Raw genomic sequence first — 15,719 nt, forward strand, 5'->3', positions numbered from 1 at the left:
CATGAATCTCTATGCCTAGGAAATTTTGCTATGAATTATGTTGCACTACATTAAAATATTTCAACATTATTTTGCAAAACTGAGATTTTAAATCAGAACAAATTATTCTCAAGCTATTACTATTAGACCTATAAATCTTACAACAACATTGTTTAACAGATTACATCTTCAACTTTTTTTAATTACACATAAAACATACAATCATTTCAAGTCTTGTAAATGTAGGGATTTATTTAATATTTTGGAACTCAAAACACTAATGTTTATAGCTTTCACAATTCACTGAAATATGCTTCTCTAATGGTTCTGGAATCCTGCAACTTTCAAGTGTTTTAGACATTTATCTTAAAACTTTCAGCTATGAAAAATGAAATTAAAGCAGAATACAAAATAATAAAATTAAGTTGAATGGAAACTGCGCATGATTTCTCCAATAGACTGCGTCACATTCAATAAGCATACAGTACTTTAGAAGTAGCATAACTGTAAAACTCAGAACTCCAATGATATCCTTCAGATCAAGTGTGGACACAAAAAAAAGTTCTAGAGAAAGTTGCCATGGAGCAATAAAAGTGTTCAAGGTAAGAGAATTCATTTAATATGAGTCCTTTTTTACTAACTGAAGACATTTAAAGCAAAATATATGGATATCTCCATGACCATAGCATCACTGTACAGCAGTGAAGCACAGGTGAACAGTCTCGTGATATGGAAAAATATCCGAACTTCAAGACCACAAAATACTGAATATGAGAGAAGTCAAAAGGGGCACAATATTGGGCTAACAGAATAAAATGAATCCAAGATAATTAATTTTCTTCTTCAACAATCCTCTATTTACAGGTTCTTTACATTATTTATCCATTTTTAGGTATATAACCAAAGCTTCAAAAATTACAAGTAACACTGGAAATAAAGAAAGTTTAATAAAATGCTATCATTCATTCATTAGCATAGTGTGAGATTCAGTGTCAACTAAATTTGATTTTGAGGTAGTAATTCCTGTTAGTAATTATAATCTAAAATTCTTATAATTCACAACATGCAATTTGTGTAACTGAAGTATATCATTCACCCCTGAATAATTGATTCCCTGCCTACATAATATAAAAATTATTGTACTGTGCTGTGTAAAATGTCAATCACAAACATGACAATTATTCTAATGGAATGTCCTCATAAATAGTTTTCCAAATCTATAAACACATATCATATACCATACCAGAAGCCCACTAAAAATAATTTGATATACTGTACTCATATAGCAGAAATAATGTACATCCTGATTACGAGTGAATGCAATGCTATTAGTCCTAGTAACAACATTTAATATAATGAAACTAATAGCTACAGAACATTATACTTATATAACTGCAGTAAATTAAACAACAACAATAGCACCAGAAATAACTAACAAAGTAAACTTCAAGCTAGATGCTTCTATAATCTACAGTACTTACTTACAAATCAACAAAGCCTTTCCTTTCAATAATGAAGCTTCATTAAACATATAAATTAACATGGAAAATAAATTTGGCCTAAGAAGCCATGTATACATACTACATATATTTATTATTCATTAAACAACAAAGCCAACTAATTCTGCTGCTTTACAATGGAATATCTAGATTCATTCAATATTAATAAATTAACAGCTGTAGTACTTACTGCATTTCAAGCAAGAAACAATCATCAATCCCATAGTACATGTGTTACCTACAATTATTGCCTACATCTACATAAAATATTACCTTTGGCTGGATATTTAAAACAGCACTAAATAAATTCAAATAAAAAAGCCATATTAATGACACGAGCATAACACTTAAAATAGTAGAAATATCAATCCTATAAATTCTAGTCTCTAATCCTATATGAATTTACAAGTTGCAAAAAAAGCACAAATACAAAAAGAAAAAAATTCTCAGTAATACAATAGTAATGAAATTTTCATAAATATAGATATCTATTTATATATAGCACCAAGAGTAATGGCATTCTCAGCCATACGCTGGTATTGAAAAAATTTCATATGCTAATATATCCTCTCAAAAGTAGCAAAGTACATACAATGTTACTGTTTCATCTCAGGGCTTGGATTATACAGAAAAAATAAATATTACATGTAATATACTTGTATCAGTCCTTAATACCAAAAACATATTTCACACGTTTAAAAATTGAATAATTAGCACCAACTGTTTGTACATTATATATAATTAAAATTATTTTACTTAGGTTGTTTCAATTGTTATTTATTCAGATTGGATTTGGGTACAGTAATTAACTTCATAAGGTACTATTTTAAAAGAAGAAATTACTTTTAAAATGTTAAAATTTTCAATACTGTACATAAACAAATTCTAACAATAAAATATCTGAACCCATCTTTACATAACTGTCACTAGCAGACAATTTGTTTTGAGTGAGATAGAGTTAAGCATTATTAAGTAAATTATTGCCTGGAGAGAGAAACAATCCCACTGTAGCACAACAATGACATTAAACTTACTGATTGGCACATTTCAATCAAATTAAAGCTAATAAATTCATTATATATTGGGCCATACAACTCAAAATATTGTTTATGAAGATTTGAAAATATACTTTATAAAATATAATAGGTAACAAAAGAAATAGTAAAAAAGAAAATAAATTAGTTTGTCGAAGAAAACATTAAACGACCCAGGATCAAAGCATATTTCCAGCAGGTGTACTTTTTTTCATATATGACTACTTCACGCTAATAGCAAGATAAGTTAAGCGAGACTTGAGTGGAGGTCACTGAAACATAACTAGGTACAAAATATCATCTAAATTTTTTTTTTTAAATGTTGAAAAATAAAAATTCCACAGTGCTCGCTTCGTTATAATGTGCGACTATGTTCTCGTACAAAACAAAGCTATGTTTACTGTATCTTGAATAGTTGAATTTTTCCTGATGGCATTTGTTTACTGGAAATCTAATTCTAGAGACTGCATTAATCTTCACTTCAAGATAAAAACAGACTAAACAGACATGCATTTTAATCAGTTCCAAATTAATACTATGATTAGAAATATAATAAAATTTAAATCCAATACTTACAATTCATAGTCAAAGAACTATGGATTTGAAAATTTAGATCATCACTGTATACCAAATGGCAAAAAAAAAAAAAAAAAAAAAAAAAAAAAAAAAAAAAAAACCACACCAGATATCAAATTGTTTAAAACTGCCACATATTAAATAAAAAAGTTTTGTGACTCATGGTATCAACATAAAAATATACTATTACTACTTATGTAGTATGTAGGTTCTTAATGGGGAATACACTACAGGAACGGAGTTAGTCTATAACACCACTCCATAAGTCTTTACTCACAACATTTTTGCAAAAAAACAATAAAAAATATTTAAGATAGAAAATTACAAGTCATGGTATCGACAGTTTCATGAAGCGAGGATCAGAAGCAGCCATACACTGGGAGATTTCAGGACATTCTTTTCTCTACTGTACATTGTCAATAATTCTTTGTTGGTTCTTGATCCATTTTTTTTTTTTTTTGATAAATTTCCAAGTTTTATAAGTTTTGACACAATGTCTGTCATTTATTGCTTAAGTATATACTCGGTTAACAAAATATAAACCATTTGTTAGAATCTACCAAAATTAAGAAAAATTAATTAAATTACATTCTATATGAATGAAAACATGAGTTAATTTCCTCTGTAGTTATATACCATATACTAAATATGTATGTACGTGAGTGAGTGAATGAATGAATGTACGTGAGTGAATGAATGAATGAATGTACGTGAGTGAATGAATGAATGAATGTATGTATGTATGTGAGTGAATGAATGTATGTATGTATGTGAGTGAATGAATGAATGAATGTACGTGAGTGAATGAATGAATGAATGAATGAATGTACGTGAGTGAATGAATGAATGAATGTATGTATGTATGTGAGTGAATGAATGAATTAATGAATGTATGTATGTATGTGAATGAATGAATATACTGTATGTATGTATGTATGTATGTCAATGAATGAATATATATATATATATATATATATATATATATATATATATATATATATATATATATATATATATATATATATGTATGTATGTCAATGAATGAATATATATACTGTATATATATATATGTATATATATATATATACATATACACACACACATATATATATAAATATACATATACACACACACATATATATATATATATATATATATATATATATATATATATATATATATATGCGTGTGTGTCTACATATACACTTTAAGTACAGAAAATGACAAAATAGTATAAATTTGCTATAGCCTAATAAATGATTTAATGACCTCCAAAACCTCAGTTCAAACCCTGCTGTAACAAGAATCCAAAATATAAAGAATATGGCATTTAAAGTATACGTACTGGAGAGAGAGAGAGAGAGAGAGAGAGAGAGAGAGAGAGAGAGAGAGAGAGAGAGAGAGAGAGAGAGAGAGAGAGAGAGAGAGAGAGAGAGAGAGCGCATGGCTATAGATTCACAATATAAACAGCTAATAGTTTTGAAATATACAAGATGTGTGATGAACATCTAATACATGGAACTCTTTTACTTATCGTGTTTCTCTGTTCAGATGTTTGTAAGAGGTATTAAATAGCACTCGTTTCTTATAACACTGATAAAGGATAGACAGCTAACATAATCTACAATGTTAGTTAACAATATTGTAAAGCACCATTGTATCTAATGCCCAATTAAGAAGTCTTTATGCTTACACTTCACATTACATAGGTGCACTGTTTTCTTATAAGCAGTTTCAATTTTGATGCACTGTTGTATACTGATTAAACTTTTCATTAGAATATGTTTGCTACGTTACTTTTCCTTCCACGCTGTATGGTTCTTGTAAGCATATATTTACAAAGACATTATGTATTCATTCTAAATTATTACAGGCAGTTTCACAAATGGAGATGTAAATGGCATTGGATTTTCTACACAGCCAAGAGATAGATAAGGTGGGAAATAATATTTTTGAAAGATAACTAAATGAAAGTAGATCATACTTCAGATGTTCGACTTCATTTCTCATGAATACTAATTGAGTATTTCTTCTAAAACAAAGCAGTCCTGCCCATACGCCCTTGATATAAATTTCCAACTTTTACTGAGCTGTAGCTGCTGCTTGAGGTAATGGAGGAGTTGTTGGTGAAGACCCAGAGTTACTCAAGGATGAGAATTCAGATCCTGTCATCAAAGGAGCAACAGGGGGTCCAAGACTCATTTGAATAAGTGATGAAGCACCTTCTACTTCAGGATGACATTGCACCACATGCACCTGTGAATAAACAAAATTTTTCCTCAGTAAAGTAGAGTATAAATGCAATCTTAGGTCTATGTAATGCTATTAAGACAAAATCAACATTGTCACTCACTTGCACAGTAACAGACATTGATTTTTACTAAGGCTGTTTAGAGATATAAAGTCACTTCAACCACTTTTATGGTTCCATACAGTAAAAAATTATAAATATTATGCTCCATGTCATTTCAATCTCCAAACTGTATTTGAAAAAAAAAAAAAAAGGAGAGAACTATATTCACCGAGTGATTGGTGCCCAAGCCAAATTACTAACTCTAGTATATAAGCTACTCTCAAATTGGTCTGACCTGTTTCTGTGATGCAGTGTAAAATCCCAAACCACACATTGAACAAACATTCTGAGTACGAGCAATGTGACTCTGAGTCTTCTTATGTCTGTTCAAATCACTCTGTGTCACACCATTATAGTTGCAAACATCACAGCTATATAACTTGATTCCTGAAAAATGAAAAACAGCAACACTTTAATAACATTCTTTAGGAACAGATATTCATGCTTCAAGTAAATAAGTACCCTCCATGAATAAATGCATCATGCACTATTTCTGCATATAGCAAAACACACTGTACCTTCATGACGCATCTTATGAACTTTAAGCTGACTGTTGGTTCGCGCTGAGTAGTCACAATATTCACAGTTGTAAGGTCGTAAATCTGTTAACAAAGAACCAAGCCAAAAGAATGCATTACAAGCAACTACTACATAAAAATGCAAATGCTTAGTTTTACAAAAATAAAAAATCTTTTTATCAATAGTTTTTGGATAAACAACTTATTCGTATATAGTGCCCATAGGAAAGTACTTTGGCTTTAAAGGGTAAAGTGAGAATTTTGGAATGTCAATACCATTTCATGTTATGTATGACTGATCAAATAACTTGAATGTAATTAACATTAATATCTAAGTTAAGGAAAAATCTAATTCATAAATATATACAGTAAAACCTCCTTATCCACAGTAATTAAATCCCGAGCCCGAGGTTGCGGAACTCCACGAATAGTAGGCGACATAAACTATAAGGACACACTCACTCACTCATTACAAGGGACCAAAAGAAGAACCTGGCAACTACCAACCCATGTGTCTAGCTTATAGTGCCTTGCAAAATTTTTGAGTCAATATGTTATTTTTATAATAAAATAAATTTTTGAATATACTTACCCGGTGATTATATAAGCTGCAGCTCTGCTGCTCGACAGAAAAACTCTACGTTCAAAATCCGCCAGCGATCGCTATGCAGGTAGGGGGTGTATTTCAACAGCGCCATCTGTCGTGCAGGTACTCAGTACTCAATGTAAACACAGAACTCAATTTTCTCCTCGGTCCACTGGGTCTCTATTGGGGAGGAAGGGAGGGTCCTTTAATATATAATCACCGGGTAAGTATATTCAAAAATTTATTTTATTATAAAAATAACATTTTTCAATATTAAACTTAGCCGGTGATTATATAAGCTGATTCACACCCAGGGGGGTGGGTAGAGACCAGCATTAATTGTTTACATTATTATGAGCTAAGGATTTTGTATTTCATTTTAGCAGTTATTCAAAATAACAAACATAAAATAAATAAGTACCTGGTAAGGAAGTCGACTTGAACAATTACTCTGCCTTTTTAAGTACGTCTTCCTTACTGAGCCTCGCGATCCTCTTAGGATGCTGAGCGACTCCTAGGAGCTGAAGTATCAAGGGTTGCAACCCATACTACAGGACCTCATCAAAACCTCTAATCTAGGCGCTTCTCAAGAAAAGAATTTGACCACCCGCCAAATCAACCAGGATGCGAAAGGCTTCTTAGCCTTCCGGACAACCCAAAAACAACAATAAAAAACATTTCAAGAGAAAGATTAAAAAAGGTTATGGAATTAGGAGAATGTAGTGGTTGAGCCCTCACCCACTACTGCACTCGCTGCTACGAATGGTCCCAGGGTGTAGCAGTTCTTGTAAAGAGACTGGACATCTTTAAGATAAAAAGACACGAACACTGACTTGCTTCTCCAATAGGTTGCGTCCATTATACTCTGCAGAGATCTATTTTGTTTAAAGGCCACTGAAGTTGCGACAGCTCTAACTTCATGTGTCCTTACCTTCAGCAAAGCATGGTCTTCCTCATTCAGATGGGAATGAGCTTCTCGTATCAACAGTCTGATATAATAGGATACTGCATTCTTTGACATAGGCAAAGAAGGTTTCTTAATAGAACACCATAAAGCTTCTGACTGTCCTTGTAAAGGTTTAGTTCGTCTTAAATAGAACTTAAGAGCTCTAACAGGGCATAAGACTCTTTCTAGTTCATTTCCAACCATATTTGAAAGGCTTGGAATATCGAACGATTTCGGCCAAGGACGAGAAGGTAGCTCGTTTTTGGCTAGAAAACCAAGCTGTAAAGAACATGTAGCCGTTTCAGATGAAAATCCGATGTTCCTGCTGAAGGCGTGAATCTCACTGACTCTTTTAGCTGTGGCTAAGCAAACCAGGAAAAGAGTCTTTAAAGTGAGATCTTTAAAGGAGGCTGATTGTAGTGGCTCGAACCTTTCTGACATAAGGAATCTTAGTACCACGTCTAAATTCCAACCAGGTGTAGCCAAACGACGCTCCTTCGTGGTCTCAAAAGACTTAAGGAGGTCCTGTAGATCTTTGTTGTTGGAAAGATCTAAGCCTTTGTGACGAAAGACTGCTGCCAACATGCTTCTGTAACCTTTGATAGTGGGAGCTGAAAGAGATCTTTCTTTCCTCAGGTATAATAGGAAGTCAGCTATTTGGGTTACAGAGGTACTGGTCGAGGATACTGATACTGACTTGCACCAGTTTCGGAAGACTTCCCACTTCGACTGGTAGACTCTAAGAGTGGATGTCCTCCTTGCTCTAGCAATCGCCCTGGCTGCCTCCTTCGAAAAGCCTCTAGCTCTAGAGAGTCTTTCGATAGTCTGAAGGCAGTCAGACGAAGAGCGTGGAGGCCTGGGTGTACCTTCTTTACGTGTGGCTGACGTAGAAGGTCCACTCTTAGAGGAAGAGTTCTGGGAACGTCCACCAGCCATTGAAGTACCTCGGTGAACCATTCTCTCGCGGGCCAGAGGGGAGCAACTAACGTCAACCTTGTCCCTTCGTGAGAGGCGAACTTCTGCAGTACCTTGTTGACAATCTTGAACGGGGGGAATGCATAAAGGTCTAGATGGGACCAATCCAGTAGAAAGGCATCTATATGAACTGCTGCTGGGTCCGGGATTGGTGAGCAATATATTGGGAGCCTCTTGGTCATCGAGGTTGCGAAGAGATCTATGGTAGGTTGGCCCCATGTGGCCCATAGTCTCTTGCACACATCCTTGTGTAGGGTCCATTCTGTTGGAATGATTTGACCCCTCCGACTGAGGCAATCCGCCATGACATTCATGTTGCCTTGGATGAACCTCGTTACTAGAGAAAGGTTTAGATCTTTTGATCAGGTGAGGAGGTCCCTTGCGATCTCGTACAACGTCATAGAATGGGTCCCTCCTTGCTTGGAGATGTACGCCAAGGCCGTGGTGTTGTCCGAGTTCACCTCCACCACTTTGCCTTGAAGGAGGGACTTGAAGCTTTTCAAGGCCAGATGAACTGCCAGTAGCTCCTTGCAGTTGATATGTAACGTTCTTTGATTCGAGTTCCAAGTTCCCGAGCATTCCCGACCGTCTAATGTCGCACCCCAGCCCGTGTCCGATGCGTCCGAGAAGAGAACGTGGTTGGGGGTCTGAACTGCCAGGGGCAGACCCTCTCTGAGGTTGATACTGTCCTTCCACCAAGTCAGTGACGACTTCATCTTCTCGGAAATGGGGATCGAGACCGCTTCTAGCGTCTTGTCCTTTTTCCAGTAAACAGCTAGGTGAAATTGAAGGGGACGGAGGTGTAGTCTCCCTAACGAAACGAACTGTTCCAGGGATGAAAGCGTCCCTATCAGACTCATCCACTGTCTGACTGAACATCGTTCCTTCTTTAGCATGTTCTGGATGCATACCTGGGCTTGACTTGTTCTGGGGGCCGACGGAAAAGCCCGAAAAGCTTGACTGTGAATCTCCATCCCTAAATACACTATAGTTTGGGATGGGACCAGTTGGGACTTTTCCATATTGACAAGGAGACCCAATTCCTTGATCAGATCTAGAGTCCACTTTAGATTCTCCAGACAGCGACGACTGGAAGAAGCTCTTAGAAGCCAGTCGTCCAAATAGAGGGAGGCTCTGATATCCGCTAAATGCAGGAATTTGGCAAAATTTCTCATCAGCCTCGTAAACACAAGAGGAGCTGTGCTTAGGCCAAAGCACAGGGCTTGAAATTGGTAGACAACCTTTTCGTAAACGAATCTCAGAAAAGGTTGGGATTCTGGGTGGATGGGGACGTGAAAGTATGCGTCCCTTAGGTCTAAAGAGACCATCCAGTCTTCCTTCCTGACCGCTGCTAGAACGGACTTTGTGGTCTCCATGGCGAACGTCTGCTTTGTGACAAAGACATTCAGCGCACTGACGTCTAGCACCGGCCTCCACCCTCCTGTCTTCTTTACCACTAAGAAGAGACGGTTGTAGAAGCCCGGGGATTGATGGTCCCGGACTTTGACTACCGCTCCCTTTTCTAGTAAGAGAGACACCTCCTGCTTCAAAGCTAGTCTCTTGTCTTCCTCTCTGTACCTGGGAGAGAGATCGATGGGAGACGTTGCTAGAGGGGGTTTGCGTACAAACGGGATCTTGTACCCTTCTCTGAGCAACTTCACAGATTGTGCATCTGCGCCCCTTTTCTCCCAGGTCTGCCAGAAGTTCTTGAGTCTGGCTCCCACTGCTGTCTGAAGAAGGTGGCAGTCAGACTCTGCCTTTAAAGGACTTGGTACCTTTCTTCTTCCCACGTCTCCCTTCGGCACGAGCACCTCCTCTGCTGGAGGCTCTGCCACGAAAGGGCGGAATGAATCTGGACGCTGGAGTGTCCATCCTGGGTCTAGACAAGGTAGGCAAAGGGGTGGCTTTGCGGGCAGAGGACGCAACCAGGTCATGGGTGTCTTTCTGAATCAAGGAGGCAGCAATCTCCTTTATCAAGTCCTCTGGGAAAAGGCACTTTGAGAGAGGAGCAAAAAGAAGTTCCGATCTCTGACACGGTGTTACTCCAGCTGACAGGAAAGAGCAAAGGTTTTCCCGTTTCTTGAGGACCCCGGATACGAACGAAGCCGCAAGCTCACTGGATCCGTCACGTATGGCCTTGTCCATGCAGGACATAATAAGCAAGGAAGCTTCCTTGTCAGAAGGGGAGATCTTCCTGCTCAAAGCTCCCAGACACCAGTCCAAAAAGTTAAAGACCTCGAAGGCTCTAAACACTCCTTTCAACAGATGGTCTAAGTCTGAAGGAGACAAACATATCTTAGAGCGTCTCATGGCTAGCCTGCGGGGAGAGTCTACTAGACTTGGGAAGTCGCCCTGGGCAGAGGCAGGAACTCCCAAGCCGAGAACTTCTCCCGTGGCATACCAGACGCTCGATCTGGAAGAGAGTCTCGCAGGGGGAAACGTAAATGCTGTCTTCCCTAGGTTCTTTTTGGACTGCATCCAATCTCCTAAAACTCGTAAAGCTCTCTTGGACGAGCGGGCGAGGACGAGTTTCGTAAAGGCAGGCGCGGATGACTGCGTGCCTAAAGCAAACTCTGACGGAGGAGAGCGTGGAGCCGCAGACACAAACTGATCAGGATACATCTCTTTGAACGGAGCAAGAACTTTTCTAAAGTCCAAAGAGGGTTGCGTGGTCTTGGGTTCGTCGATGTCCGTATGTGGGTCGTCAATGTGTGCAGCGTCGTCATCATCAGAGAGTCCATCATCTGAAAATTGAGGAGGAAGCGGCAAAGGAGTAGGAATCGGCTGGTCAGCTGAGTCCGGCAGCACGGGTGCACGCGTGACTGAACCGGACGCAACGTCATGGAACTGTTGCCCAGTCTGTGAACTGGCAACAACCATAGCAGCGCGGGGACGCAAAGCGTCTACTCCAGACTGTCTAGTCTGATGTGGGCGAGTAGAGGTAACCACACTGGGTTGCGGAGGTTGACGCACCGCGTCAAAACAAAACAACTTAGACTGTTGTTGTATCTCGCGAACGTCAACGGAAGGTTCCGTGCGTCGCTGAACGTCAACATGCGGCTGGCAGGGTACACTGGAACGCATGGGTGGCGGGACTCTCACAGCTGGAGTGCAGGAGAAGGTAGCCTCAGCGTCCACCGGACGCACAACCGTGGGTGGTTGTAGGCTAGAGGTTGGTGCAGCGTCAACTTTCTCCGCACAAAAGTCCTGCATCAATGACGTTAACTGTGACTGCATGGTCTGCAGCAAAGACCACTTAGGGTCTACAGGAGCAGGTGCGGCAACAGACGGTGTTACTGCCTGATGCGGTACCGCTTTGCCTCTCTTAGGAGGTGAGCAGTCGTCGGAAGACTGCAGCGAGTCCGAACTGACCCAGTGGCTACAACTGGGCCGTTGGACTTGCGCGGAATGGACCGACTTGCGCTTAAGAGGCCGCGAGACCTTGGTCCATGGTTTCTTACGAGAAACCTCTTCCGCAGACGAGGAATAAATGGGCTCTCTCGTCTTCGTATGGGTGGGGCGATCTTGGGTAGATACGCCCGAAACCACGGAGGGAACGTCTGTTCGCTGATTAAAGCCTCTCGAACCCTTTGGTCGTACGACATTGCTTCTCCCCTGGGCTTGGGAGCTTGTAAGAGGTCCCGGACTGGGAGGACGACAGGCACGAACAGACGAACCCTCAAGCGCAACACTATCCACAACACTACCACTCACTTTATCACTACCCACTGCACTCTTACACTTCAGCTCCTTGACGTCTGCCATGAGCTGGTTACGGTCACTAGCCAAGGACTCGACTCTCTCACCCAGAGCTTGGATGGCACGCATCATATCTGCCATCGAGGGTTCTTGAGTGCAAGAAGGGGGATCAGGAGCAACCACTACAGGGGAAGGAATAGGTTGTGGGGCATGAGGAGAGGAAAATTCAACGGAGCGAGATGAACTTCTCCTGACTCTATCTCTCTCTAGCCTACGTGTATATTTCTGGAATTCGATAAAATCGAATTCCGAAAGCCCAACGCATTCATCACATCGATCTTCCAATTGACAGGTTTTATCCCGACAATTGGAACAAACGGTGTGAGGATCGATAGAGGCCTTCGGAAGACGCCTTGAACAGTCCCTAGCATTACACTTCCTGAATTTAGGGACTTGAGAAGGGTCAGCCATTTTGAATTAGTCAAAGGGGAATTCAAAAACTATCCAAAGTCATCAACAAATAATCCGATATCAACAAAAGAATGCAAGGATTTATTGAAGATAAAGCCTGCAAAGCGAAAGCTCAAAACTAGAAACGTGTACTTCACCAAAAAGTTGTGAAAACCAATCCAGTTAGCAACAGCGAATTAAGTAGGTCTTGCCGGTGGCACGACAGAGAGAAAATTGAGTTCTGTGTTTACATTGAGTACTGAGTACCTGCACGACAGATGGCGCTGTTGAAATACACCCCCTACCTGCATAGCGATCGCTGGCGGATTTTGAACGTAGAGTTTTTCTGTCGAGCAGCAGAGCTGCAGCTTATATAATCTCCGGCTAAGTTTAATATTGAAAATATAGTAATTCAATGGAAGAACACAGAGAAAAACAATCTTCTGATAAACAGTCAACATGGAATTAGACAAAAGAGATCATGTGTGACAAATCTTTTGGAATTTTTCCACGTTTAGCACATTTATGACAAAAGCAGGGTAATAGACATCAAATACCTAGACTTTCAAAAGGCTTTTGACAAATTCCTCAAAAAATTAATGGTCAAAATTAGAGTACTAGGCATTATTGATGAGCCCGATGAATAGATCAAAGATTGGCTAACAAACAGAAAACGGAGTTGTAGTCAATGGAGAAGTTTCAGAGTGGGCAGCTGTTACAAGCGGAGTACCTCAAGGATTCGTCCTTGGCTGATTGCTATTTCTGATCTACATTGACGACATAAATTTAGGGTTAACTAGTAGAATAGCCAAATTTGCCGATGATACTAAACTAGGAAAAAATGCTGGGAACTCAGAAGACATAGAAGCCTCATTATCATTATTATCATCACTATTATTATTATTATTATTATTATAATTACTTGCTAAGCTACAACCCTAGTTAGAAAAGCAAGAGGCTATAATCCAACAGGGAAAATAGCCCAGTGAGGAAAGGAAACAAGGAAAAATAAAATATTTTAACACTAGTAACATTAAACTAAATATCTCCTATATAAATTATAAAAGCTTTAACAAAACAAGAGAAAGAGATAGAGATAAAATAGTGTGCCCGAGTGTACCCTCAAGCAAGAAAACTCGAACACATGACAAGGCCATGGTACAGAGGCTATAGCACTACCCAAGACTAGAGAACAATGGTTTGATTTTGGAGGGTCCTTCTCCTTGAAGAGCTGCTTACCATAGCTAGAGTGTCTCTTCTACCCCTACTAAGAGGAAAGGGGCCACTGAAAAATTACAGTGCAGTAACCCCTTGAGGAAAGAAGAATTGTTTGGTAATCTTAGTGTTGTTAGGTGTATGAGGACAAAGGAAAATATGTAAAGAATAGGCCAGACTATTAGATGTCTGTGTGTAGGCAAAGGGATAATGAACCGTAACCAAAGAGAAGGATCCAATGTAGTAATGTCTGGCCAGTCAAACTACCCCATAACTCTGGCGGTAGTATTTCAATGGGTGGCTGGTGGCCTGGCCAACCTACTACCTTAAGAGAGGATTTAATGAAGCTAGGAGAATGGTCCCAAAAATGGCAAATGCCTTGCAACTGTGGGAAATGCAAAGTCATGCACATAGGTTATAGTAACCCACAATCAGATTACGCACTGCTAGATAGTGAAATAGAAAGTGTGGACCAGGAAGAAGATCTCTGTATTATTATCAAAATAAGGATTTAAAGTTCACCCAACAGAGCAAAAAGGCTGAAAAGAAAGCAAAAAAAAAAAAAAAAAAACTAATGGTTACATAAAGAGACAATTCAAATACTGTACAGAAACAAAGACCCTGTACTACAGCAGTACACATCACTAGTAAGACCCTATCTAGAATATGGAGTCCATTTCTGGGCTCGCAAGGATATAGATAGACTGGAAGCAGTACAAGCTAGGGTCACCAAACTAGTTCCAACACTAAGGCAATTTGGATATAGATGAAGGATAGATCATTTGAACTTATTTTATCTACAAACTTGATAACTAAGGGGACAGTTAATAGAGGTATTTAAAATTCTTAAAGAATAAAAAATGTAGATTACAACAATCTATTCACATTTAGCACAAATCAGTCCAGTGGTAACAGATACGAACTGCAATTTCTTTACATAAAAAATAGCAAATACTTGGAATAGACAGTAACATGGTAAACGAGTTCTGCGGATGGACTAAAAAGTCTGAGACACCCAAAATCCTTGTATCACACACACACACACACACACACACACACACACACACACACACACACACACACACTCAAGCACGAGGTCCAGATAACATTCATCCAAGAGATATAGAACTAGAAGAGATTAAGCCCACACTTTTACAAAATGTTACGAAAGACAGCCAATAAAAGAAAGGGACCACAAGGATGGAAACTAGGCAATGTTCCTCAATTCTACAAGAAGAGACAAAAAGTTAGACAAGATCATGAGAACTCTCTAAGTGCTTAAATTAAATCACTCTACCAAAGCGCAAGTGGAGTCTCCTCAGATGGACTAAAAAGTCTTTGAGACATTCAAAATCATTGTAACTCTCTCATTCTTCCATTCAACATAAGAAAATATCATAATGAATTACAACCCATCATGACTCACACTCATCATGACCTTAAATTTAGAAAATCTCTCTCTATCTCTTTCTCTCCCTCTTTCTAGGTATTTATGTTCTTATCTCATCATAGCTCTAACTAATTTCATTTACACAGTGTTATTTTCAAGTGAAAAAATAATAAAGTTAGAATTTATATAAAATATCTAACAATTTGATAACTTTTATTTGTTAACAGAATTTAAAATTTTCTTTAAAAGAAAAATCTTTCAAGGTATAATAACGAGAAATAGGTACAACTCTATTAAATGTTAATTCCATATCAAGATTAAACACCACAATCATACTGAAATAAAATTTCCCTTTATACCCAGTTAGCACCTTGAAGTTATCGACTTGTCAACATCGACCTTTTTCTTCTGACCATATGGTTCCAACTTATGTGTTTTATTAGAAATCAAAAAGAAGACTGATAAGAAGAGCTGAATATATTTCATATATCTTTAAATA

The 15,719-nt window shown here is 38.4% G+C and overlaps 1 protein-coding gene across 2 annotated transcripts in view; it reads right to left on the reverse strand.

Moving 5' to 3' along the window:
• Window positions 1-4,448: 4,448 nt before the first annotated feature.
• Window positions 4,449-15,719, reverse strand: part of LOC137645977 (sal-like protein 1) — a 64,557-nt gene continuing 53,286 nt past the window's right edge. For both annotated transcript variants that reach the window (XM_068379079.1, XM_068379080.1), the window contains exons 9-11: window positions 5,960-6,043; window positions 5,677-5,828; window positions 4,449-5,344 (exon numbers count right to left, since the gene is read on the reverse strand). In XM_068379079.1, the coding sequence (XP_068235180.1) occupies window positions 5,171-5,344; window positions 5,677-5,828; window positions 5,960-6,043 (410 nt within the window). In that variant the 3' untranslated portion in view covers window positions 4,449-5,170. The remainder of the gene's footprint in view (window positions 5,345-5,676; window positions 5,829-5,959; window positions 6,044-15,719) is intronic.

The sequence above is a fragment of the Palaemon carinicauda genome, chromosome 8 (genome assembly GCF_036898095.1).
Source record: "Palaemon carinicauda isolate YSFRI2023 chromosome 8, ASM3689809v2, whole genome shotgun sequence".
Classification (NCBI taxonomy): Eukaryota; Metazoa; Arthropoda; class Malacostraca; order Decapoda; family Palaemonidae; genus Palaemon; species Palaemon carinicauda.